Source organism: Podarcis tiliguerta, assembly GCF_965153285.1.
Source record: "Podarcis tiliguerta genome assembly, chromosome: 8".
Taxonomy (NCBI): domain Eukaryota; kingdom Metazoa; phylum Chordata; class Lepidosauria; order Squamata; family Lacertidae; genus Podarcis; species Podarcis tiliguerta.
Window position 1 is genome coordinate 50,642,108 of NC_139541.1, and position 27,881 is coordinate 50,669,988.

At 47.8% G+C, this 27,881-nt stretch overlaps 1 protein-coding gene across 7 annotated transcripts in view; it reads right to left on the bottom strand.

The window, feature by feature from the left end:
- The window catches only part of NDRG4 (NDRG family member 4), a 50,009-nt gene that overhangs the window by 4,920 nt on the left and 17,208 nt on the right, over positions 1–27,881 (bottom strand). For 2 of the 7 annotated variants that reach the window (XM_083452781.1, XM_083452779.1), the window contains exons 4-16: positions 16,395–16,500; positions 12,776–12,896; positions 11,880–11,942; positions 10,808–10,868; positions 10,078–10,164; positions 8,060–8,116; positions 6,689–6,792; positions 6,009–6,065; positions 5,863–5,914; positions 4,694–4,741; positions 3,392–3,427; positions 2,811–2,862; positions 1,132–1,170 (exon numbers count right to left, since the gene is read on the bottom strand). In XM_083452781.1, the coding sequence (XP_083308907.1) occupies positions 1,132–1,170; positions 2,811–2,862; positions 3,392–3,427; positions 4,694–4,741; positions 5,863–5,914; positions 6,009–6,065; positions 6,689–6,792; positions 8,060–8,116; positions 10,078–10,164; positions 10,808–10,868; positions 11,880–11,942; positions 12,776–12,896; positions 16,395–16,500 (883 nt within the window). Of the gene's footprint in view, positions 1–1,131; positions 1,171–1,225; positions 2,058–2,141; positions 2,863–3,391; positions 3,428–4,693; positions 4,742–5,862; positions 5,915–6,008; positions 6,066–6,688; positions 6,793–8,059; positions 8,117–10,077; positions 10,165–10,807; positions 10,869–11,879; positions 11,943–12,775; positions 12,897–16,394; positions 16,501–21,177; positions 21,348–27,881 lie in introns of those variants that run through there. The other 5 variants (XM_083452782.1, XM_083452780.1, XM_083452783.1 and 2 more) reach the window with 4 other exon arrangements.

Here is a 27,881-nt window from a genome sequence, read left to right on the forward strand (position 1 = left end):
CTCTGTGCCTGGATGCAGCTCCTGTGTGCCCTGCTCTGCCACTGACACACAATCCCCAACACACAATCTCAGCAGCCAAGCAGATGCTTGCAGGAAACCAGCAAGTGGGACCCAAGCACAACAGCACTCTCTCCTCCTCTGGTTTTCACTAACAGGTGTTCAGAAGTATTGCTACCTGTGGTTGTGGAGGCAGAACAGTCCATCATGGCTAGCAGTTATTGATAGCCCTCTCTCCTCTTATTGAGAGCCTTTTTGCAGGGTCTTATATCCCATGCTGGTCAAGGGCCATGCTGCCTCTGCTCTTGTGCATCTTCCCATGAACAGGGCCCCCAACTCTAAAGTTCAGCTGAGCACAATTCCCCTTCTGTGCCAAGATGCACAAAATCCAAGAAGTCATGGGTGCACTCGTAATTGCAAGACATGTGAAAATGCCATGCCTGGTCATTAACCTTTTTATAAAAAAATTCTTCCAAGAGGGACACCCTTGGATTTGTAAGTGCACATGCGTGGCTGTTGAGGAGAAATTGCAAACCCCCAGGAACAGCGTGTTTTGGGATTCAGTCAGGTGTGACGCTGCTGCCAAACAACCTGGCTGTTGCATCTCTCTGTGGGAAGATGTGACTATCAGCAGGAAGGTATCACACCAACAACACACTCAGGATGCTTTTGGCCAGCCTCCTGCAAGCTGGTACCTCCCAGGTGTTTCAGACCACAGCTCCCATTAGTCCCAGTCAGTGTGGCCATAGGAAGCTGGGACTGATGGAAGTTGCAGTCTGAAACACCTGCAGAGCACCAGAATGAGGAAGGCTGCCTTGGAAAGCACAGCGGCAAATCTTTTTTGGGGGAAACTCATCTGTTTCAACAAACACCATTGGAATGGCATAGCTGTGCGCTTCCCATAGTGTGTGAGTCATGCTACAGATGCAGCAGGGGGAAGGGCAGATGCTTTTTTTTCTGTCAGCCTCAGTCGCCTGTTTACCTGCCTGTCTCTTTACGGCAGGACCAACTATGGAAGCTGCAGCAGAAAAGCACACTCTGTACAGCAGCAATGCACAATAAGGAGAGGACGGGGGCGAGGGGTACATGCAGCATGTGGATGTGACAGTGAGCAGACATTGGGGGAGGGGATACCTGATCCTCCACTCAGCCTTCGGTCCTTCAGGTACGCAACTAAGAGAGATATGGAGGGGAGGTTGAGTAGGAGGTGGAAGCAAAGAGAGTCTGGTTGAGGGTTGGGAGGGCAAGAGAGGCTTTTATTTTGGAACATCACACATTCAAGGCTTGTCTGAGCAACAGCAGAAAAACAAGACAAGAACATCACAACCAATAACCAGAGAGGGAAAGAGAAAAAGAGAAAGAGACAGAGAAGGCAAGAAGAATTTCACACACACAAATTATTCCTGCATTGGAGAGATTGAACTAGATGACCCTTTGGGACCCTTCCAACTCTATGCTTCTATGATTTTTGTTTATCAGTCATTTCTGAGATACCTAATGTCGCTCAGGCCAAGCTCTCTCTGACCAGGGTGATCAGGATTGGGAGAAGAGAAGAACAGATCTGAAATGTTTGGCAGATAACGGGTCTTTAAATCCACACTGAAAGAAGTGCAAAATGCCCTTTGGGTTCTGACATCTCTCTGATGCAAAGCCCTGGCCACGCTCCATGTGCTAATTCCCAAAACCATTTATCCTGGAGTTGACTGTGAGTTGTTCTCATGGTGTCACAGATATGCACAGAACTGGGAAATATCAGGCAAAGAACACCCAAACACACCCATTTCCTTGATCATAAACACACTAACGGCTCATTGCCTCTGTATGGCACATCCAGCAGGCCAGGGCCCTTGATGGAGGAACCTTGTCCAGGAGCAGGCTCTCAACAACAGGGCTAGTAATCTGTTTGGAGCTGAAGTGGGGACACATGGGACCACATTAAATGCATAGAGACCACACCTACACTATATATTTAAAGCAGCAGCATTCCAATTGAACAGTCATGGCTTCCCCCAAAGAATTCTGGGAGCTGTATTTTGTTAAGGAAGTGTCTTCGGACAGCGCTGGCCCCCGGCCTCTTTGAGTGAGATGGGCGCACAACCCTAGAGTCTGTCAAGACTGGCCCGTACGGGCAGGGGTACCTTTACCTTTACCTTATTCCCCTCATAGAGCTGCAATTCCCGGAGTTCCAAAGGAAGAAAGAATGATTGTTAAACTACTCTGGAAATTGTAGCTTGGAGAGGGGTGGGGGGATAGGAGTCTTCTAATAGCTCTCATCACTCTTAAGAACCTATGACTTTTTATAATGGAATAATACAGCTTTAAATGTGGTCACATTCTGAGCTGAGAAGGGCCGGGTGGATCAACCTATATCTAGTATGTACCAGTTTTGCCAGTGTTTGCTCATACGTCCATTCTGTCCATACAAAAACCCATATTTAAATACATATTTGACTCTGAATTTATCACAAAATAAAAATTTAAACCCATATGAGTCTTATGTATGCACTTTAAAAAATGGTTTATCCTAAAATACATGTTTTGGTACACTCTTTGAGCTGACAACTGCATCATAAAATTCAGATACTGACCAAGTGTGAAATCCAAAGAATAATTATACTCTCATCCAAATATTATTCTGGGAGGTACAAATTAGGCCAGTTCATTACAAATGTAGACCAAAGGAAATTATCCTCTGCTGAGTCACCTGCTTCTACACTCTCAAATTACAAACACATGAGCATCTCTTACAATCCCTCAGTTACACAAACACAGTTATTGAGCACACTGATCCCTCAAACTAGACAAATACTTACTGTAGCCCATCCCTTGAAGGAAGTACTTGAATGCTTCCGTCAGTTTTCCAGGCTGTTCAAGAAATCAGAGGGATGCGGATGAAAAACAGAAAGAAAAGCACTTACAACCAGACATTGCAAAAATAGTGGGTGTGGGTGTGTGCATCAAGCTCAGGACATGGATATTAGACACATGTGGATGAGCCCAGTATCTTCTGAGTCTGAGCTTTTAAAATTCAGATTCTGTATTTTAAATCCAGTTTGTGAATCTAAATTCTGATCTTATTTTTATTTCTCCTCCTCCTCCCCCTGCCCTGCCCAGTTGCACAAACTCCCCATCACCAAGCAAAGGGGGGGGGGAGATATTTGGGTTTTGCTTTGCTTTAAACTGCTTGGAACCAAAATGTGGATTTTCTTCAAAACAACATCCCTGCAACAACTAATCCTAGAGCAGGACGCAACTCAGAGAGTTTTGGGTGAAATGAAGAGAGGTGGGAGAATCCCACCCAGCCTAAGTGCCCAGGCACACCCAGAAGGAGGTTTCTGAGCTCCACAGAAGGTCTTCTGATAACCAAGAACAGGGAGGAAGAGGAAGAACTCACCTGTGTGACTTGAGGGAGCCCACCAGAATCAGCCATCTGGGTGGAAAACAGAGTTTTGAGTCAGAAAAGCTTCACCTTCCTTTCCAGGTGACCAGCCCCCCCTCCCCTCAATTGCATCCATCGCCCAGTCATTAGCTGGGGCTGATGGGAGTTGCAGTCCAAAACATCAGCAAGGCAGCAGGTTGGGTTAGGCTTTGAGTACAGTGGAACCTCGGGTTAAGTACTTAATTTGTTCCAGAGGTTCGTTCTTAACCTAAAACTGTTCTTAACCTGAAGCACCACTTTAGCTAATGGGGCCTCCCGCTGCCGCTGCTGCACCACCGCCGCCCGATTTCTGTTGTCATCCTGAAGCAAAGTTCTTAACCCGAGGTACTATTTCTGGGTTAGCGGATTCTGTAATCTGAAGCGTATGTAACCTGAAGCTTATGTAACCCGAGGTATCACTGTACAGTCTTAAGGGGCCCCTGAGTCACTGCTGGGCTGGCGCCTGCAAATCCCAGCTTCCATTGGCTTCAGTCAATGCCACTCTGTACCAATCAACCAACCAGAGATGCCCACCATCTTTTCAAGATGGCCGACATCCTCAACTAGTGAAGGGAAAGCTAGACATTAGGAGGCTCAGGTGCCAAATTCCTATCTGTTGGGCGGGGGGGGAGGCAAGCAGAAGGGCTGCCTCCTCCAGACTCAGAACCCCACTTGGAGAAAGAGAGCTGGAAGCAGCAGCAGCTTTTGCAATCACAAAGATTAAGGGCTGACACGCTGTGCTTCAAGTCCTGTCCCTTTTTAGAAAGGCTAGGCTGCTATGATTTCTAATGAAGGGCTGTGGCTTCTGAAACAGCCTCCCCGCTGCCCTTCCCAAAGGGCAGGAAGGGCCCAGCCCAAGTTGCACCAATCACAAAGTCAGTAGGAGTCTTGTGGGCCAACCTCCCCACTCGCCTTAAATGCAAGATATCCAGAACTAGAGTGACCCCTGCTGCTGGCCTTCCACCCTGTGCTATAAGACCTCTATGCAATGCCTGTAGTTCCTATCATCTCCAGAACTGTGGCTCATAAGTAAATGGGGGTAAGCACCACCATCCCCACTGGGTGTCTCAATGGCTCCTATTTTCAATTGGGTTTGGGGGTATAGATACATAAGACATTGCAGTTTGTCCTTGGACCTTAAGAGTCCAGTGGGAGGAAGAAGGGGAGAGCAAATTCTGATGGAATCAAAATCACTTACACAGAATGAGATCTAGGGGTGGGGAAGAGTGGACGAGGGATTAGGGCTTGTCCTGAAGACTTGCCCTTCCTCTATCTCACCTTCAGGAAAGTGGTGGTGGTTGGATCCAGTTTGGAGTTGCATTCAACCTAACAGACAGCAAAGTCAGAGTTTCAAAATAGCATCAAGTCCAGAAGCACAAGCATCACCTGCCCTGCACATGGCGTGACCCAGCAGCCAACACAATCAGCCTCCGAGGTTCAGTACACCGTGGACGAAACTAGGCTTTATTTCACCCAGGTCAAAGACCCAGTTTGGAACCCCCTCGCACATTTGTGCACACACAAACACAGGCTGGGAGCCTCAACGGCACTCCTCTGGAAGCTTCACTTGGGCCAAAAAACCTGGCTAACCTCCCTGTAGCTTTGGCGCTGCAGTAAACCCTCAAAAACAGGGAAACAGCAGCAAAATGGGGGTGGTGTAAAGCTTTGGCAACAACAATTAAAATAAATAAAAGGAATGTGACAGTCCAGTTTTTAACTATGACTCAAACAATAAAGATAGGGAGTGTGGTATAGGGGTTACAGTGCTGGACTATGAACCGAGAGACTAGGGATTCAAATCCCCATTTGGCCATGAAGCTCACAGGGTGACCTTGAGCCAGTCACTGCATCTCTCAGCCTCACCTACCTCACAGGGTTGTTGTGAGGATTAGATCAGGAGCAGGTAGAACCATATATGCCACCTTGAGCTGCTTGGAGACAAAGGTGGGATATAAATGCAATGAAATAAAAATAATAAAAAATAAGTGGGATGTAAATGCAATAAATAAATAAATAAATCCCTTTAGGGGTTGCAGCGCTCTCTCTCGCTCTCTCTTTCCCAAAGCTTGGCGGGTGGGGGGGGGGGGAGAGACAGCATGCAATGGGGTATCAGGAAGTGCTTCATGCTGATGGCTCTCTTTTGGGGTGATTATCCTCCACTGCATTTCACAAACCAAATTGAACAAAGTGGCCAAATCAATCACAGCAAACAAAGCAGAATGCCAGGCTCAGCAGGGTGGGAAAGGCTAGCCTGAAGTCTGCAAAGGCATCCTCAGGAGGCCTCTAGTTGTTCTTAAATACCATACTTGCCACCTGCCTCCCCCCAGCCTTCAAAGAAGAGATAAGCTTGCAGTCTAGGGGGAAGGACAAACCCATGCTATGATCTTGATCCCAGACGTCATTCAAGGAGGCAAGATTAACACTTTGGGGGTTAGCTCCTTACTCACCACGCCATCTTCAGCCGGTGCGTTATCGCCCACCACCAGCATCACTGGGCAGCTGCAAACCCCAAGGGGAGAAATGTGATTAGCAGGAGAGAGCTGCTCTGCTCGGGGCCCCTCCTCATCCTCCCTGGAGCAAATCAGTGCCTTACCGGAGTGTCTTGGCGTTCGGGATGCTCCCAGGTCGGTTAATGTCCAGGTCCCTACGACTGAGAAAAAATGAGGAATTTTAATTGAAGCAGACAAACATGCAGGGGCTCTGCCACTGTGCCATGTCTGAGTTCAGCAGGACTACAATATTTGCATCATACCCAGAGGTGGAGCAAGGTGGGTGTGGTGGGTGCGGTCTGCCCCAGGTGTCATCCCTGAGGGGGGTGACATCGCCCCCCCAGGATGTTCACCGTGGCTGGCACACCCCCAGGGCAGGGCGCTTGCCCTGCCCCCTGGGCAGCTAGCCCCACCCCTGGGTACATGCCACTCTGGGTGCCAGAGCAGCTAGCTCCGCCTCTGATCACACTGTGGCATTTCACCTTTTATTTACAACGTATTTGTAAAATTCTGCAGGAAACTCTCAGTCAAGCGTAGGAAATTTGCTTGGTTTTAGGGGATGTTTTTACAGTCAAATAGTATATACATTTTAATAAATAAAAACAATAATAAATAGTTTTTTGAAGGTATTATTAAAAACAAGCTTCATCATAACTAGATGTGAGCTATAGTGCTTGAAAGCAAATTTTAAAAGGGGGGAATTGGGGAGAGTATGGTGGCAGCTGTCTGTTGGGAGGAAAGCATGGTCCAAGATGCATGCAGTTCTTTCAGCCCCTGCCCCTACCTGTTGTACATGTTCCAGAAGAGCTGGAGGTTGTACTGGTTCACCATGCTGCTGATCTGCTGCCGATAGCTTTGCACCAGCTCTGTGTTCCCCACCAGCTCTTCCTGTGGGTGTGGAAAGAGGGCAGACAGAAAGGAGGCCAAGTCAGAGCACCATTGAGGACCAGAGCAACCGTTCTTGGCTGGAGGAGGCATCGACTGGAAAAGCACCTCTGTGAGCCCAAGGACTCTGCTGGATCCACCTGTTTGAAGGGCACAGCTCACCTCTTAAGAGCCAGGCTAAAACTGCAAATCTAGGACTCAGCCGTACTTAACTTTTGCCCCACATTTCCCAGAGACAGTTCTGCACTTTAAAGCACCTTGTCTGAGCACTTTTCTTTGCCCCTGACACTTTCCCTGCAGAAACCCACCCTTTGATGCTGAATCAGAACAAACAGCAATTTGGGTTTTCCACAGATTGCTATTTGCTTGGATTCAGCAGTAAAGAGCAGGTTTTTGCAGGGAAAGTGTAGGGGGGACGGGACGACAAAGCACTAGGATATGGTGCTTTAAAGAGCAGGCCTGTGCCTAGAAACACAGCACAAAATGAAGTCTGGTCACCCCTGCAATTTTGAGTTTGCTGAGCAGGCTGGCTGGCTGCCAAACCTGATCCTGGGTAAGGAAAGGTGTGTGATACCCTGCCAGAAGGGGGGTGCTGCAGACAGGTGGCTTTTCACTTGGTTTCATATTCTCTCTCACACACACCTCCCAGCATGGTCTCTTTGGATTCATCCTTGGGAAGAGACCTGTGTGAAATTTTAAAGGAGCCCTGCTACTGTTCAGGCCTGGCTCAGGGCTTTTGTCTCAGCCCTGAAAATGTGTCGTTTTCGTGGGGCAGAACTCTAGATCTCTTTTACAGAGTCTCTGACATTCTGTTGCTATTGATTGCTGAAACTAAACAGGGACTTCCTCTCTGCCCCAGGCCCTTCACACCTGTAAGCTTCTGCTTAAAATGCAGCTACCCTGTGCATCACAGGGTCACATTTGAGATTTTTTACTGTGGGAAACCCAAGCCCTCATTTGGTGGCTTGCACTAAAATATTGCCAGAACTAGGTGGGAAGCTGCATCTCAGGAACCAACACCTTGTCAGGATGTGACAACCTCCACCTGGCTGCCTCTCAAGCTCCTTGCATGGGAGACTCAGGCTGCAATGTCCTTTTAAAGAGGTTCCCCCAGTCATTCTTGGACAGAGCCAGCTGGAGGATTTCAAGAAGTGTGTCAGTCTTTCCCTTTGACAGCCCCAAAAGCAGAGCGCGGGGGGGGGGGAGATTAACAGAGAAGCACCCCCCCCCCCGCTCCCAGCTCCTTCCATAGCTGTTGCATGCTTCTTACCTGGCTGAACAGGTGAGTCAGAACTGTGTCAGGCAATGTGCTGGTCAGGCCAGAGAGCTGAAAGTTGAAAGCAGAGCATAGGAGCATAAGAGTAAAGAATTAATTGCCTTGCAATATCAGACTAACAGTCCACTCTGATGCCCTCTGAACCTGAAGTAAGTGTGACTTTCTTCTAAGCCCAATTGACGTTCCACACCTAATAGCTGTTGACAATCCTCTCCTGTTCCAGGAATTTGTCTAATTCAGCCTTCCTCAACCAGATTACAACTCCCATCAGCCCCAGCCAGCACAGCTGTCTGGTGCAGGGGATGATGCACATAGTCCAAAACATTTGGAAGACCATTGATTTGGGAAGGCCGGTCTAATTCCCTTTTAAGTCATCTGAGCTTTTGAGCCCATCAATGTTATTTTGTGGTCACTATGAAGCCCCAAATTAGATGTGAACTCAGGGGGGCAGGGCGCAGACTAAAGACAGGCCTCTCCCTCTGCAGTTCAGGGATATTAAGATAGGACAGTCCACTGTGATGGGCTAAGGATGACTGAGACTTTATGTGCTTGAAATATCCTACAGGTGAGTCAAGAATTTCAGTTAGCACATTCCAAACAATGGACTGTCAGGAGTGGATGTAGAACCCAGTCACTTGGACCCAAGCCAAGCGGGGAGCAGAACTCTTGGGAGGAGCTGTCTTGTCAGCTGGGGATGGCCCAATGTTGCCCACCTGCCCTCTGTCTCCTGAGATAACCCATCATCACACACCCAACCAAGTATGTGCCAAGCTGTGACACCCACAGAAAGGAATGGCAGTGTGCTCTGTTCCAGGGGTTCCAGGTTGGAGAAGCCTCCATCACAAGGCTGGAAAATAGGAGCCAAGGACTATGGTAACTACTATACAGATCCTGCACTGAGCCACAGACAGCTTTATTTTGGGAGTGTGGGAGTTTTAATTGCCCCGAGAATGATTGCATGTGAACATGCTGCACACCCCAGTAGCCCACTGAAAAAGAGCTAGCTTGTCACATTAAATGTGTGAGCAGCTTCCAGGTCTGGCCCTCTAATTAGGCAGAGTGAGGCAGCTACCTCAGGCGGCAGATGATGAAGAGTGGCAGCAGCAAGCTCTTTAGGGTTTAGGCTCTGTGTGCCATTTGCACACTCTACACATCCCACTCTCAACCCTTCTGTGCTAAGTCACTCATTGCCTTCATTGCTGAAGGTTGAACTGCTTTTCTTCTCAAGTTGTGGGGTTGGGGGAGGTCACATGGATTAAGCAAACAAATGCAAAAATGATTTTTTTTTGCACAGGTTATTGCGGTCTGGGATATTTTGAGCAAGAATTCAAGACCCTAGATGGAGATTAGTAAACAGCTGCTCAATTTGTGATACCACAAAAATGAAAATCCCTACATGCCTAGGTTGGGTTAAAAAAACCCTGGGATTTCTTAATTATGGATCAATTAGCACAGCAATTTAAAAGCCAAGAAAGGAGACAGAAACAGATCATTTTATGAAAGACTGGCAGGCAGAAATAACATACCTGGAAACAGAACCAGTGAATTAGGACAAGCCACGTGAGGGCAAATGTACTCATTGTTTGTACTGTTTGTTTGTTTGTTTGTCTGTTTGTTTGTATGCTATGCAAATCAAACTAAAAGTGAGCAATCAGGGAGGCCATTGTAATTAGTTTTTTTATTGATAGGAAAGGAGGGGAATTTTTTTTCACATTTTATGTACGGTATTATTGGCGGTTAAAAATGGATAAAACAATGTTAGCAACACCTGCCCCCCCCCCAAACATGCCCTGTGGCCCCACTCTGTATGGGCTGCTCTGTATGGGTTGTCAAAGGGAGATGCATGAACTTTGATTTTTGAACAGATGTCCATGGATCCAAAGAGACCTCACTCAGCTGTCCGTCCCCAGCAATGAGTCTACTTGAGCAGCAGCATCAGAAACCTCAATTGGCCTGCCGAGACTTGGCTCTGACACACACCCAGTAGCGGCAGGGAGGGGAGGCTGTCTCACCTTGGTGGCTGCCCAGTCAATCCAACCTTTGCCATTGGGGTCCACATTGACCAGGACAAGGCCTTCAACCAGATCTGGGAAGATCAGCTAAATCAAAAGAGATAGGCAGATTGAGTTTATTCTGGCTCACAGATGTACCCACTGGGACAGAGAGGCAATTAGTAAGCATAAAAGTGAACATCATAAAGTAAGTGCTATATCTTTAGAATCTAAAAATACAAATACACTGATTGGATAACCTTCTCTAGCCTTCCCCAACCTGGTGCCCTCCAGATGCTTTTAGACTACAACTGCCATCAGCCCCAGCCAGCAGAGCAGTGCTTTTCTGGGGCTGATGGGAGTTGTAGTCTAAAACATTTGGAGGGCACCAAGTCAAGGAAGGCTGTTCTGCCTAGTAACAAGGCAAAGTCGGTCCAATTCAGAGCCACAACTTGAGACTTCCCTGGGGAATTAAGAAATCAAAGGGGTGTGTGTGTGGAGAAAGCGCTTTCTCTCCAAAGCCCTGAGCTGCAAGTCCCAGGTCACTTCAAATAGGAATTGCTAGTACTATCACTCTTCTTACCCGGCAATCAGCTTCATTGAGTAAGCATGCCAAGGATCAGACTGCAGGTCCCTGCCCTGGAAAACACCAAAAATGGTGCTGGGCCTTGATAGTTTTAAAAAACACCCAAAAACCCTTGTCTGGCTAGGATGCAGGACACACCCACCCACCCATCATCTGATCACTTACAGCAAACTTGGCAAGGACATAGGCGCCTGCTCCCACACCAATCCCGATCACATACTTGAACCTGCGGAAAGAAAAGTGATCAGTGGTCCCTAGGCAGCCACTTCCCTTCCTTCCTCCCACTGGTGGACTTTGTGGCTGTCCTTCAAGCCTCCTTCACTCAACTAACGTTTGATGCTTCATGTTTGCCAAATATCTTAATCATAGAACTTTTATAAGACAAATACTATCAGCTGATTTATTTCCTTCCAAGCAACTTGTTAACCAGATCTAAAATATTCCTCAGCTTTATCAGTGGCAATTTATCCAATTACTTCATCCACCGTTCACTCATACCATCGTCTTCTCCATCCTGCTGCCTTCTGAATGGGTTGGACTGCATCAGCCCCAGCCAGAAGGACTACATAATAATAATAATAATAATAATAATAATAATAATAATAATAATAATAATAATAATAATAATATATTTATTGTCATTGCCCCCTTCAGGGACAACGAAATTACTTGGCTGCTCCATAAAAACACTAATTAAACAATATAGTAAAATACAGCAAGGGAGATTAGATGACTTTCAAAGTCCGGGCTTCCCATTCAGGGCTGAGATCGCTCTGGAGAAGAAGCTGTTCTTAAGACGGCTCATTCTTGTCTTCATCGTCCTGTATCTCCGTCCCGACGGCAAGAGCTCGAAGAGACAGTGACCAGGATGCGATGGATCTTTTACTATGTCCAGTGCCTTCCTATGGCACCTTGTGGCATAAATCTGCTCTAAGGTGGAGAGTGGGCAGCCAACAATGCTCTCTGCTGCCTTAACAACCCTGCACAACCCCATCCTGTCCTGGGTAGTACAGCTTCCGTACCAAACACATAAGCCATAAGTGAGCACACATGGTGATGGGGATGATGGGAGCCAGAGTCCAAAACATCTAGAGGGCAAGAGGCTGGCAAAGGTATGATGCTTTTGCTCCCAGCTAAATTAAAAACCATCCTCCTCCTTCCACTGCCCCCCTGGGAGTCCTGCCCCATCATGTGATTTCACAACAAGGAAAAGTAGGTCACCCAAAGCTCAGCTCACCCAAAGTGCTGGACGACACTGGGCAGCATGGCAGCTAACTGGTCCATGGAAGGATACTGGTACCTGTGAAGACAAAACAGGAGAGCCAGGACACAATGTTGATGTCTTCTCCTAGCATGATGGAGGAGATCTGAGGGAAAGACCGATTGGGGACTAGGGAAGCACCCCTCTTTTTGCTCTTCTCCTTTGGAGAAGTCCCCATCCTCTGAGCCAGTCCTGGACCTCTCCTTCCTCCCCCAATCAGTGGGGGTGTGGGGCTGGCCTGATTCAGCATCTGAGCTATTGGTTGCCCATGCCATTTACCCTTAGAGAAGGTCCAGCTGTGTTTGCCTTGAACCAGGACCAGCTCACATGACCAGCATGACTGATACCCAGACCCATGACAGTTATTCCTCCCAGGAAGAGTTGATATTAGCATGCAATGAGGTCATCATCAATCACAAGTTTCACATCCTCACTAGGTTGCCAAGTTACAACCATCACCACAGCATGACCCACAAGGGAGTGTTTGAGGGACTCCGTTTAAGGCAGGGATGGAGCTTTTCCAGATGGGGTTCAAGTACAATGCTCATCGGCTCCAGCCCACCTGGCTGACTGCTGGAGATGATGGAAGCTGAGGTCCGACAACACCTAGAGGGCTACATGTTCCTCATCCCTGATGGGAAACCTGGCCAGGTGTGTCCAGCTGTGCTGGAAGACAGGTGTAGCAATGATGATCAAGCAATCCCATAACACAGCAAGAACAGAGTGTGTCCTAGACCTTTCAGACTACAACTCCTATCAGCCCCAGCCAGCTTGGCTGTATGATGCTGGTGGATAATGGGAGTTGTAGTTGTAATCCAAAATGCCTGGAGGGGTGCCAGTTTGGGAGAGGCTGCTCCATGGGAGGCACCTACCCCTGAGGGAACTGTGAGGCCCCCGCCTGCTGCCCAGGAGCATCCACATGGCAGACCACAAAGTGCTTGGTGATCTCTTGCATATCCTCAAAGTTGAAGAAAGTGTTGAAGCAAAGCTTGTCTGCAAGGGAGCAAAGTGGGGGCGGGAAGAGAGACAGAGTCAAAGTCAACAGGACTCAGGACAAAAAAAAGGTTGCAAAGCTTGAGGAACAAAGAAGCATGTCCTTGGAAATAAATTCTGAGCGCTGGTTGCCCTGCCCTTTATTTTATTTTATTATTGTATTTATAGCATTTATAAACCATTGTTTCCTCCAGGGAGCTCAAGGTGGTGTGCATGGTTCTCACCTTCCTATTCTGTCCTCACAACAACCCTGTGAGGTAGGCTAAGCTGAGAGGCAGTGACTGGCCCAAGGTCACCCAGTGGGCTTCAGGGCTGAGTGTGGATTCAAACTCCATTCTGCCAGGTCACAGTCTAACACTCTAACCATGAACACCACACTGGCTCTCCTGTGTGACCTGTTGGTGCCCTAATGTCAGCCAGATGTGGGGAGGAAGAAATATTCCTTTCAAGCTGTTTCTGCACCAGTATAACTGTCTAGTGCTGGGAAACCATCATCCCTGGCCTTCAGGGGCCCCAGTTGTCCAACTAACAAGTAACCTGTGAAATTGCTAGGTGCTTAAAGGGGTCGGATCATGACACAATTTTGTATTTGTTCATTGTTATGTATAAATGTAGATTGAATTGGTAGGTGGTTAACTGCACTGGCACCCTCTGAAGAGACACCTCTGCCACCAGACTCCAAGGGGTGGATGACGCAGGTGGCTTTGAGGGGTCAGGGGAACCCCAAGGAGACTAAAAGGCAGTCCCCAGAGCCTGAAACAGTGGTTCCCACACTTTTCTGGCCACTGTCTCCTTGGTTCCATAAACTCATCCTCAATGCCCCAACCCTACCCTATCCTACACTATAAAAAGCATTATTCGGATTAGCAGTTTGCATGACCCACTAAGGAAGATAGTAAGAGAATAAATTTGAAAAAAGCCACAATGAATCACACATTTATTCAACAATCCAATTAAGATTACTTAGTTTAGTTGAGTCAATAAAATTTATGAACTTGATCCAGTGATACCCACTTTTCAAAGTCTAATAGTCACATCTCTAGAGATTGCCTGCTACCCCCTTGCCTCTTAGCACTTGCCTCCATGTAATCCCACTGCTCGCCCCCCGCCCCACTCTTCCCCATTTGGGAACCACTGATAATTCCTCATGGCCTAGAAAAAGGCACTGGCCTTTTAACTGGCCAGATGGCACACCCAGAGGGTGGTTCTTCCATCTTGACTACCACAGCCACACACTGAAGCTCTGCCAGCTCATCCAAGACTCTGCTGAGGCAACTTGTGTTGCCTGCCTCAACCATAGCTAGCAGCACTAGCCATGGGCCTTGCAGAAGGCCTGGCCTGCTTTCCCCAGCTGCTCTGGGGGACCATGCCTACTGATCTTCCCCTTTCTCATGCCAACTCCTTGCCTTGCTGGTGGAGAACACCATGCGCCAGTCCTTGCTGTTGAGTGTGCTAACCTTTGGAGTTTCCCACAGAACAGACTTCAACCTCCAGATGTTGGTGGACTCCAACTCCCATCAGCCCCAGCCAGCACAAGCATATGATGCTGGGGTTGGCGGGAGCAAGCCATGCTGGCACGCACACACTTTAGGGCAGCCTTTGCCAACCTGGCGCCTTCCAGATGTTGGACTACAACTCCCATCAGCCCCAGCCAACATAGGGTCGTCTAGTGCAACTCCCTGCAACACAGAAACACATACTGGACTGCAATGGTTTGCCACTGGCATTGTCCAGATTCTGAGGGACAGAAAGGGGTTTCATGGAAACAAGGTCCCTGGATCAGCTCTGCTCCCAGCGCAGCCTAGAACATGCCTGCAAGGAATCAGCCTGCAGCTTTCCATTCTGTTCTTTTGACAGCTTTTTTCCTGCCTCTCTCCTTTTTCAGGCTGTGGCAGATCAGCCTCCCAGCCACCTTCCCTGCAGCCCCCCTCTCCCTCTGCAGCATTCCAAGGTGACCTTTTTGGACAAGCAGCAGCAGTTTCATGCCGAACAGTCACATGACCACCTCCTCCTCGCCCAGCCACATCTCTTCTCCTCCCCCCCCCCAGCAGCAGCAGCAACAGCAGTCTCTGCCACCAGCCAACCTCTGCTAAAGGCACAGGGCAGCAGAGTAGGCCTGATCTTTCCTGGTCAGTTAGTAGCCCCTGTGACTAGTTTGAAATGTCAACACTTGCCATCTGCACTGTCAGACTCTTGGGTTGCAGCTCAGTGGAAAAGCAGCAGCTGTGCCTGCAGAATTCAATCACCAGCATCTCCAGGAAGGGCTGGGAGAGATCCCTGCTTGAAGTCCTGGAGGGCTGCTGCCGGTCAGTGCAGACAATACTGAGCTACATGGATCAAGCGGTCTGACTCAAAATCATAGTTTCCTATGTTCCTTATTGTTATGTTTGGGGAGGCAAGCTCCACATTCAGTGAAGGGTTAGAGTTTGAGAAGACTCCAACTAATGGATTCCTGAACCCTGGCTGGAAGAGACTGCACTGAGAGATCAGGGGCCGTAACTGGCTGTTGCTTTGGAGCCAAGTTTGCTGAAGCTATGAGAGAAACATTGAGGGACGTTCTTTGGGTGTAATGTTCCGCACCCCCTCTGTTGAAGGCTCCAGGTGTAAATATGTGTGAACAAACCATATTTCTAAGACACGGAAGTCTCCGCGGTGCCTTGATTTTGCAAGGGAAATTTGCAACCACCATACTCAAATTGTACAAGACATTATTGGGCACACAGGTGACAGCGGGCATAAGGAACAGGACTCAACAATAGGGCCTCCAGCTTTAATTATTCATTTAACAAAATTTATACACTTCTTGATTGAAGTAAAATCTCTAAACAGTTTACAAAAAACATTAAAATTATCGAGAAAGAAAAACAGCTTAAAATAATTAAAACAGCCAAAAAAGATTAAAGGGTGTCAACATCTACATGCCTGGATAGGCCTGCCTTAAATAAAAGTTATACCCAGGCCCTGAAAAGAGTACAGCGAAGGGCCTGCTTGATGTCAATGGGCAGGGAGTTTCAAATTTATTTATTTATTCATGAGGAACCTCAAACAAATCCTCTTGGTCTTGATTTTCATCTGCCTCTTGATCTGCTGGACCAGCCTAGTCTAAGAATAAATGCAAAAATTTATACCCTTTTTTTAAATACTCGTTTTATCTAAGAAAGCGTTTGGTGTAGCTCGGAAGCTTATGTTGTCTTCAGACTTTTGGCTGGCCTAATCGTAGTTCTCTACCCAACTCTGTGTCTCTGTTTCTTGGTCACCAACTAAAATCTAGCCCCTCTCTTCTGCCTCAAAAGATCTTGGGACTCGCAGCCCCAAAAGTGCAAATCAGCCAAGGAGGCCTCAGGCACTGAAGTTGGGGCCTGCTGCCCCCATCCTGCTCCTTTCTGGTGCCCAAACCATGAAGCACAGTTGGTCCAATTAAGAGAAACTGAGAACCTCCCACCCTTCGGTGGAGTTACTCCTCTCCTACCTTGGTCAGAAGGAAAGTGCTACACTTACGATTGAGTCCCACATCATGGTACGTCAGGAGAGCCGGGCGATTTCCCTTCGGGGACCCCCGAATGACGACATGCAGCAGCCCATATGGAGTCTCAATATCATGCTCCTGGAGGAAAGATGGAAGAGAAAGAGCTGTATCAGTCCTCCCCTGGCAGGAAGAAGGGTCCAGGTGCACATCGCTTGATCCACTTCAGAATGGAGGAAGAGGCACCTCCATCTTCTCTCTCCGATTCCCACTTTCCAATTTTCCTTGTGGAAGGCACTGCTGTTTGTACAGTCAGCCTGTTTGTACGGTTAGAAGAAGCCAGTCCCCATTTTCCCATAAGACCTCAGAAGTGTGGAAGCCTGGCTCCCCTGCCCATCCTCTTTGTGTGTTTCCAGGGCTACCACAAAAGTCATCAGCAAGTATGGTGGAGCAGTTAAGAGTGCCAAGCTAAGACCTGGGCTCAAACCCTGCCGCCTTCTGCCATGAAGCTCACCAGGTGATCTTGGGCCAGTCACTGCCTCTCAACCTATCCTACCTCACAGGGTTTTTGTGTGGATTAAATTAGGAGGAGGACTGGTACCTTGAGCACCTTGGAGGAAAAGGTGGGATATAAATGCAATGAAATAATAAAAATATATATACAGTAATAAGTGGGCAGAGGGATGAACATTCATATCCTGCATGTGATAAGTGGGGTTCCCTTCTCGTAAAACACACATAATAGCAATCTACCTCATGGAGCTGCTGTGAGAACAACCTAAAACACCCACTTTTTAAAAGGACTCCCTGAATGATTATAAAAATGATGCAAATAGACTGCAATTTGTTAAGTTGAAGTGATATATTTCTAGGATGATGTTCTAGGTTAGTCAATTCCAATAACGATGTGGGAGCCGGTGGATCAGGGACCAGTTCATCTGTTCTCACACACCATGGACCCACAAGAAAGAGTGAGGCAGAAAATGGGGGTCAAACAGCAGCAAAAAGGAGGCCAACTTCCTGCCAGGATGGATCAAATGTATCTGAACATAGCTGTTGATGGAGCATCTGACTATGGGTCCCTAGTGACCCTGGCCTAGTGAAATTATTCAAAACAGAAGGTTGTGATCTGTCCCTGTCCTGAGAGGCTGGGCACCAATGCCCCTGATGCCAACGCATGAGTATAAAAGGGCCACAGTTGCCAACAATATTCAGAAATATTCTAGTGGCCCATAGGACTCAAGGAAGGGATTGGGGCCCTGCTGCTCACTTGGAAGAAGGCAATCCAGATCTATTATTAGCTATTATTAATAATAAAAATGTATATCCTGCTTATATGCCAAAATGGCTTCTAAGGTATTTACAACTGTAAGATCAAACCATAATTATAATATGGAATAATATTATAACATCTTTAATTAAAATACACAATAAAGCCAAGCAATGGGAAAACATAACCATTAAAACAATTTTAAACAGAAACCTGGGAAGCTGTTCTAGGCTCCTGCTCATGGCAGCTCCCCTGTTCTGTTCAGTTCTACAGTATCCCAAATTACACACACACATTCCAAATGCAGTTGCAAATTAAATTGGTATAGTTTTCCCCAAGCTGGTGTCCTCCAGATGTTTTGAACTACAACTCCCATCAGCCCCAGCATCATTTGGCCATCATAGGTCTGGGGCAGGAAGGCTAGCATGAAGGCATTATCATTCTGCCTTTCCTGATAATCCCTAATATGCTATTCAACTTTTTCACAGCAGCCACCATCCTGGTCAACATTTTCATTGATAAAATGGATACAAATACTTTTAAGGCATACATGAATCTATCTCTGTAAGCTGCTTAGAGGATTTGCTTACAACTAAGGGATATGCAAATTTTGTCAAATAAAATTAAAATGAGACAATTCAACTAGTATTGAGGTAGTGTTTTTGAAACCCGCTAAAAACCTGAAAGTACTGCAGAATAGCTTAGTATTGTTATTCTTTATTCTTCTACTAGCTCCTAGCCATGGTGGTTCCACAGTTGAAGGCAGTAATGCTCCTGAATAACAGATGCTGGAAGTCACAGGAAGGGAGATGGCTCTTGTGCTCCGAGACTGCTTTCTCATGGACACTGGTTGGCCACTGTGAGAACAGAATTCTGGACTGGATGGGCCCTTGGCCTGATTCAGCAGGCTCTTTCTATGTTCTTCCTATTATCTGGAGCCAAGTTTTGGCAGTGGAGCCCCTTCTCAGGGCCAGGTCTCTGTTCTGGAACATCTTCCTGTTACATGGGATAAGCTTTGGTATGGTTTGGCCTCGCACCACGCCAGTTAAGCTCTAGGGACAGCGAAACAATGTGGCTCCTTCTCACGTCAGTATCTCACAAGCATGACCAGCATCACTTGCGACCAGACAGTTTTGGCAGAGGTTCTCATGCTGTAGTGGGAATATTTCCTTTGGGCTTCAGAACATGTGCAGGCTGCCACTGCAGCATGAATGAGTAGCTCCAAATAGCTTGTACATACCTGGGATTGGGGGCGGGGGGGGGGGTCACCAGGGTGGAAGGTGTCAATTCCAGAAGCTCCACCACCTCTCATTTTTGATGTTGTACATCTATTGCATCTCTGTTTTGATATAGTCTTGTTATTGCATTTAATTGCTCATTATTGCAAGCTGCCTTGAATGCTCTTGCAGAAAAATGCAGAATATAAATTAGATAGATGGAACATTAAAAATGAGGCCATAGATGGGGCATTTGGGATGGGAGAGGCCAGCAGCTCTGCAACACACAGACTCCTCCTCTGGGTAACAAATGCCCAGTTTGCCCTTCCCACTCCAGAATGGGAATGGGAAGGGAAGAGGGCCCCTGAAACAAATGCACAGAGTGCCCCAGGGTCCTATACTTACTCTCATGTAGTACCCTACTCAAGACATCCTCACGGCCTGTCAGATTGGGCTACGCGGCCCAGCGGTCTGACTCAGTACTAGGCGACTCACAGCTCTTCTGAAAGACCAGCTTCATCAGGCTCCTCCCTCAGCTGACCTCTACAGCAGCCATTTCAACTGGCAATAGCAGATGGGGAGAGATGGAAGCAAGGAAGGGCAAAGAGAGACCAAAGTGGCGGCGGCGGCAGAGGCAGCCATGCCAGAAAGGAGGGCAAGAGGGGGAGAAGGAGGTTGGCCCTCATGATCCAGCAGAACTCATGGCTCCCATTCCACCCCAGCAAAATCTCCCCACCGAGTCCCACAGAGGAAGCTGCATATTTTAGAAGCAAACACCTTTGGGTACCCTGTAGATTAGAGGCAACAACACCTACACAGTCTATACCCCCCCCCCCGATTCCACCCTGTAGCAGGGGAGCAGCCAAAAAGCTGCTATAAAGAGCTGGGCCACCCGCTTCTCCCCTTCCAGTCCCACCACCATCCTTGAGGAGGATCAGGCTGCAGTTATGGGAAACTCCTCCTTTCTTCCCTTCATCCTGGCAGGTTTAGCCAAGATTATCCCCACATCTTGGAAGTGGAGTGAGATGCCTATCAAGAGCATCAGCAATGGGGGGGGGGGAGAGAGAGAGAGAGAGAGATCCCTGTCAAGGGCAAGCTTTGCTCAAGGTCAAACAGCAGGGCAGAGCTGGAAGGCAAGGCAGCCCTCCAGATGGACAGCCCTGGCTCAGCTCTGCCTCCAGGCTCCACCTGCTCTGTCCTTGATGGGGAAAGCTCTGTGGGGCTCTGGGGAAGAAGAGTTTGCCAGGGGTGGTCTCAGCAAGGACAGAGAGACGTTTTGCCTCAGCTTCATGGTGCCAAAGATGTTCTCCTCCTGCTTTGCAAATGAATCCCGACACCCAGCGCAAAGCCACAAACGAGGTTCTCTCCCTCCACCCAGCTCTGCAAGCCAGGCAGAGAGGCTCTAAGAGGACAGCCAGTAGGAATGGGAACAGCGAGGGAAGGAGGGAAGGAGCTGTGTACGTGCCAAAAGGGATGATGGGTGTGCAGAGAAAATGGTGCACTTTCTCTCCCCAGATGCCACACATGCCCTTTGCACAGCAGAGATGTGCCTCAGTGGAACCTCTCACCCATCTGCTTGCTGGGTGCTTCAGACACAACAGCAAGGAGGGAACCTGCAGGAACCAGCCATGGATTATCCCCCCCTCCCCCCCTCCCCCAAAATGCCTGCAGCCTCAGCCCTTGTCACTGCAAAATGAGGAGATGCTTCCCCTGCCAGCCCACCCCGCTGGTTGCACCCAGGGAATCCACAAAGGTTTCCCATGCCCTGTCTCCATAGTCCTCCATCCAAGTCTGTGATTGTCCTGAAGGGAAGCAGGAACAAGAGGCTTGGTCCATCCTGTGGACCCCTTTCCCCTCAATGCCAGGTTGAAGCAATTGCAGAGTGTGCTGGAGCCAGGGCAGAATGCCTCTCTGCTTTGACACAAAATGCCTACACACATCTCCTGGCATTTAAATGAGAGGGCAGGACCTCCAGGCCAAGCTGGTCTTTGGCACTCGGAATGCAGCATCGTGCCTTGATTTCTCCTTCCGTGGCTGCAAAGGGAAAAGCACCACCCGCCTTCTAAGAGAGGATGGCCCAGGCTGTCCTTCAAGGCTCCTACCTGCCACACGTGCTCAAGGACTAGTACAGATCCATCCCCCTCATATTGGACTGTGTTAAGCTGGGGCGGAAAACATCAAGGTTAAGGAGCAGGCTGGGGTCTCCAGTAACGTTGGGGGGGTGTCCCCTCCCCTTGCCCAGCAGTGGCATGCAGCAGCCCCACCACCTGCACACACACACACACACACACACACACACACACACACCTTGCCTGGCTGAGCTGTACCTACCCCATCCCAGCACTCTGGCATGGTGAGCTGCCTTTCTTCTTCTGAAGGAGAAGGAGCAAGAGCAGCAGCAGCAGCAGCAGCAGCAACGTCCTCCTCTGCCTCTCTGGCCACTTCCAGCTCTAGACAGGCTCTCCTCTCTCTCTTTCAGCTGGGAAGATGCACAGCTCTGCAGTGGGCTGGCCTCTTTCCACCGGCCTTGATAAAGGAGACCCACCCCCCTGGCTTAACTCCTCCTCCTCCTCCCCAGCTCACCAGGGAAAGATTGGTTTGAAGCATTCTACTGCTCAAATGGAGCCCAGTGATAGGCAAGGGCGGGGAGGTGGGGGGATGAGTCATGCTCCCGCTGGATGGAAATGCACCTGTTTGTTTTTATTTATTTATTTCCCAACAACATTACTACACAACCAGCCAGTCTCCATTTTACCCTCATGAATAAAGATGGGAGCGCGCAGGCAGAAGGGCAGAGTGCTGACATTCACTTTCTACGGATGCACCCCCAGGAAGAGGAAGCAGATCTGCAGGCTCACAAAGGGCCCAGAATTGCATGCCTGCATGCCGCACCCCACTAGCATGTTCTCTGAAAGGTGGGAAAGGAGAAAGCAAAACAGCCCAGAGGTGCCCCAGCTAGAGGAGGAGGAAGTTCTCTCTCTCTCTCTCTCTCTCTCTCCCCCTCTCTGGTGCACTGCAGTCATGCTCAGCCTTCCCACCTGCCTTCTCCATAGGAAGGGTTAGAGAACATCAAAGCACGTCAGAGAAAGGACAGAGCCTTCCTGCTGCATTCCCAAGTTTCTCTTCCTCTAAACCCGCTCTCCAAATGCAGATGCAAACACACACACACAGTCTTCAGGTTGCAGAAATGGAAAGTCTATTCCAAGGACAGAGACACTGAAGGGTTCGTGGGGAAAGACAAGCAGGGAGGGTATCAAGCAAACTCCTGACCTCTCACTAAAAAGCTGCGCATGCATACGAGCTTAAGGATTGTGCGTTCATGCACTGAGAGAGCAGTGGAGGGAGGAGACCTGGGGTGGGTAGGCAGCAACCAGCCCACGGGCCCCCTTCCTTGCTCCAGAACCCCATCACTTCAGGGAGTGCATCAGATTTTGGGGGTATGCCCAAGGACAGGTTGTTTCAAGTCTGAGAGGTGACAGATCTGTATCTGCAGCATCTTTGACATTGCCCACCTTCTGCTGCAAACACCAGCCCTCCTGAGGACATTTGCTCCGCAAGAGGAGAGTAACACACATCAACAACCTCTTTGCCTGGGGAGCAGCAGCTCTTCCCCATAGGTGGGGTTTGTCAAGCACAAATCTAGTCCCTTTCTCCAGTATACTTCAATCCTCCAAATAAATATATTTGTGTTCTCTGTGTCACAAAGAGTGCTGGGTTCAGAACAGATGAGAATATATAGCCCTATCTCAGGGCAGTGGCGTAGCGTGGGGGGTGCAGGGGGGGCCGGCCGCACCGGGCGCAACATCTGGGGGTTAGGGTTAGGGGGCGCAAATCCACGGGTTAGGGAGTGCAAATTACTTGCCTTGCCCCGGGTGCTGACAACCCACGCTACGCCACTGTCTCAGGGCACCGTTCATGCTAGGCATCAAAGTTGGAATTCCCAAGTTTCATTCGCTCACTTCTTACGGGACATGTTCCACATGATGACACCATACAGTCAGTGCCACCCTGTATTTCTCTTGTGGTTCTTCCACCATCTCTCAGACCACACTGAGTGGAATTTTTGAGAAGGATGGAAGAGTACCACAATCTCCACATGTGTAAATATGGTTTTAAAAGAGAAGGGTTCAACATGGGCAGCGACACGTCTGGAAAGTTAGCTTATCACAGCTCAGCACACATTGATAGTGACATTTGTGGTGGGTGCTGTTTTGTGACCCTGTTTTTATTCTTTCAATCAACTTTTAAAATTGTCACTAAAATGCTTCTCTAGCTACGTTTAAAAAGCAACAATGAAAGAGAGGTATGGTGCTATAACACCATCATGATGTACCATAATTCTAACATAGTGTTACAACACCATGCCTTGGTTTCACTTAAAAAAAAAAAAAGGCCAGAAGAGAATTTAGCAATAGATAAATAACGATTCTAAAAAACTAAAGCGGGGTCATAAAATGGCACCCACAATAAGGGCTTTAGTTGGTGTGTGCTGAGCTGGAAATGGACACCCACCCACAGCAGCTATGTCATGCCCACTGGTTGAGAGAGAACCAGAGAGTTGCATAACATTGTTTAAAATTGTGACACTCCCAGTTTTGTGAAAAGTCAACTTGCAGCTAGTGCCAGGCTCATTTTACCCTCCAAGCAAGCCACCAAGATTGTGTCAGGAGGGCCCCCGAACGGCATCAGCGGAGCCAGCATCCAATATCAGAGACCCACCTCCTGTGGAGCTGTGGGCACGTTATGCATCAGCAGAGTATCAGCAAGAAGTGAGGCTGTGGAAGCGCTGGCATCACGAAAGCTTCCTTTATTTATAAATCAAAACAACAAACATGGCTAGTGTGAGCAGCAGCTTCACACAGGTCTGCTCTGTCCGAAAGCAACAAACAAAGAGAAAAAATACAAAAACACACAGGATGGAAGCACAGTGTCTGAGTTCCGTTTCATACTAACAGATTGCTTAGACCAGCCTTTGCCAATCTAGCAAGATGTTTTCCAGATGTTCTGGACTACACCTTTCATCACTATGCTGGAAAGAACCAGGTTTGCAAAAGCTGGCTAAGATTGACCAACCCAAACAAATGTAGCCCTGCCCATTGCACCTGCCCAAGTGCAGATAGCTGTCAAGTGCACAGGTTGAGGTCCAGGGAAAGAGGGGCCTGACCTCACCTAGGTGGCCAGGAGTTTCACAGGGTGCAGAATTTGCCCTGGATCAGTCCATGTCTGTTTAACAGAAGAGTAAGAGCCTCAAAGGTGGGTTGTATTGCATATGCTGCCTTAGCTACCGGCTAATCGCCTACCATGAAGGTGCTTCTCTTGCATTTCACCACTGACCTCCCTCCCTCCCTCCCTCCCTCCTCAGCAGCCTCATTACCTGAAACTGAAGTGTCTGTGTGGAAGGCCAAACAAGGGCAGCAGTATCCCATGCAACTATCAAGAGGGAAAGAAGTGCAGAAAGGCCCAGAAGTTGATTTAAAAGCAGGAGTCCTCAGAACCCCAAAAAAACAGTTGCAGGAGGAGGGTGGAAACATTCCAATGGTCATCAGAAGAAAGAGAAAGAAACAGAGGGCAAGAAACCAAGGAAAGAAAGTAAAACAAGGCATGACAAGCTGCAAGGAGGTACAGTAGACTCTTCTGGAATCAAAGCCTGGAATGGGAGAAAAGCTCTGAAAAACTGCTCTCTCCCTCTCCATTCCACAGATTAAAAGTGACTGCTGCCTGGCTTGGCTCCCACAGAAAGAGGGAGCAAAGACAGTCTGACATCAGATTTCCCCAATCTGACACTCTCCAGGCAGTTTTGAAATGCAGGATTATTTTATCCTGTCTTTTTGGAACATACAATTCAAAGGCAGTAACTAGTTAGGTACTATTTCAGTAGTCTAATTTGGTTCATTATCTCAAGCCATTTCAGCTCCAGACAAAACTTGGGGGAAATGAAAGTAGCGTTACTCGCCCCATTTTAATTCTGCCTTTCCTCTGAGGAGCCAATCCCCTACCCTTATCCTTGCAACATCACTGTGAGGTGAGTTTGGTGAAGCTTTAGGCCACCCCATGAAGTTTGTACCTGATTGGAGATTTGAATCCAGCCCTCCCTGTTCTAAATCTGATACTTTACGCACAATGAGATCCTCAGTTTTGTTATGAAGACAGGCAGACAGACAGACAGACACACACACACACACACACACACACACAGTCCACACCCCCATTAGTTGCTGTACACATGAAATGAGACCAAGAAGCTGGTGTGTTTCATATTGTCTCCTCAATGGGATTCTTTATTAACTTTAATACCATTCTTAACAATCTGAAATCTGGCATAGTGTGAGTTGGACTCTGCAGTTGGTTATAAATATTGTCAGGTTTTCAACATTGTGGTTTCTTAGATGACAACTTAATTCCGCTCTATCTAAAATCAAATCTGGCAGGCCTGACAGATTCATCAGAATCTGGTCCAGAAACCAGATCTTTTGGTTTGCAGCACAACTGCAGTCTGCAGAAAGTTCCAGGTCCCAGATCACAGCCTGGGACAGCAGAGGTAATTCAGGCTGAGCTTGCTGATTCGGGACAGAATCCAATCTGTTGCCAAGCTCTGCTCAGTGCTCAACAAAGTATGCAAATGAACCCGCTGTCCATGGTGCTGAAATAGACAGAGCTGCCCCCTGGCATACTTCAACTGGATCCCAGCACCGATTTATCAAGGCTAGAAATAGGATCCTGGCTTACTTGGTTGTGTGTGGTTCACCCACACTTCCACTTGCCCCGCTGCTCTCCCCTACAAAAACATGTGTTTTAGTGCTGAATCAGAACAAACAGCATTCAGGATTTCCAGAGATTGTCATTTGCTGCGATTTAGCACTAAAGAGCAGGTTTTCAGGGGGAAAGACAAAACCGATTGGACCCATGCTTTCTAGGCAAAGTGTGGATGAGCCCATTGTCTATGCAGTCAACAGCAGCACGCGCTTGGGGTTGAGACTTGCAAGGATGCCAGATGTCTCTGTATGATGTACAAGCTGGCAAATGTGTATGCTGCAATCACACCTTAAGGTGTATACATATGTAGACTCCAGAGTGTCCGTATGCATGTGGGTGTCACAGATCAGATTTTTCCATATGTGCTTTTGTATACCTTCATCCACACATGAGCACTTTCAGTTGAACTCTGTCTCAATGTTTCCCATCCACATTAGTGGGAGGTGCTTGATGAGATGTCTTGTTGTCCCCTCCCCTCAATTAGTACTTCCTCATCCTCCATGAGTTCTGGAGACCTGAGGTCCCTTGTGGGCATGCCTGCAGCTTTTGGTTTACCTGGGTGCGCTGCCATTTTTTTAAAAAAAATGTTTCTGACATACCAGAAAACAAACACATTTTTAAAAGTGTGTGTCATGCCGTTCCCAGCAGCAGCCCACCAGTGAAAGCTGGGGGTCTTGAGAAAGATGGCATCCAGAAAAATGTCACTGCACATGCACACACACAAAAATAGCCCACACAGTACATTTCAATATGTCCACAGTTGGGTATCATGGGATATTATGTTGGATTTCCTCCCTTACCACTTTTATCTGTAGATTAGGAAAGACAAATTAAATGGGTGTGAGTGTGGGCTGCCAACTTGGATGAGAACGTCATGTGGATGGCACAAAAAACATGCACACATGAGATGCATTGGATGCCCTGTGAACTGCTGCTTTTACACAGCTCCACTGCCTTTTGAAATCAAATTCCTTTACTTCTTAGCCTGGAATCATTCTATGGATACATTTCACTCTTGTGCTCCCAGAGTAGCATCTGTCTGTCTGTTACATAATCTCTAATCGAAACAAGGTGTGAAAATACAGCACCAAAAAGATCATTCATAAAAAAACAAGTGAAAAACACAGTCTGTCTGTCTGTCTGTCTGTCTCATAAAGTTCTGGTGTTTCTAGGCTGTGTGTGCATGGAAATGAGTGTTTGCAGAAGCAGACTGAGTGTGGAGAAGCAGCCTTAATTAGCCTCCAACAAGTGAAAGAGGAGAAGGAGGAACATAACGCTAAGGCAGCTGCTCCATGACTGGACTATAGGGAAATGTGATGAGAGAGGGCTGAGACTTGGCTGTTGCTGCATAGATGACAGCAAAGTTTGCCAGGTTCAAACCCAGAAAGGAGTTTCAGGGGTTCCATGAAGCTTGTCTCAAAGAAAGGCAAGAAAGAGAAGCCAGAAAGGAGTTCCTGGTGGATGTTCTGGTTTTTATAAAGCCAAAGACCATGGGAGGCCAAGGACCCTCTTGGCTCAATGTTGCCACTGTTTTGCATAGGGGTCACTTTAAAGGGCCACCCCTGGGAGAAGTTAGCAAATTTGGAATGCAGGGAGTTTCCATACACTGAGTCAGACTATTGGTTCAACCAGCTCAGCATTGTCTGTTCTGACTGGTAGCAGTTCTTCAGAATTCAGAAGTCTTTCCCAGATCTACCTGCAGATGGCGTGTATTGAACCTGGGACCTTCTGCATGTAGAACCTATGCCGCAACACTGAGCTACGGCCCTTAACCCAAAACAATCTAGATTTATTTAGAAATTAACGGCACTATTTCCAAATTTGTGTGTCTGAAGAACCAACCAATAAAGGTGGAGCATGTAAATAAAGCATGTAACTCTCACTGGTAGGACCACAGGAGAAATCCTAAACCAATCAAAACTGCTGATATTGAAAGGATTCAGAATTATTTGGGGGTAGCCAGCATGTGACCAGAGAACCGGAACGAGGTAAGAAATTGGTTGTGATTATCCAAGAGAGATATCTTAGGTAGGGTCCACACAGTGGACTGTTGCAATGAGAGAGAAGCAAAATCAGTTCCAAGAGGTTATGTAGAAAGCCAAACATTTAATAATATTTTGTAAACCAATGTTGTGGCCACACCTGGAATAGGATTCGCAGTTCAAGTCAACCGGTCTCAAAAATAAAATTGTGGCACAGAAAACAAAAAGGGGAAATTATCTTGGGGCTAAAATGCCCTCCACACATGTAAAGGTTGAAGCACTGTAGTCATGTTTTTCTCA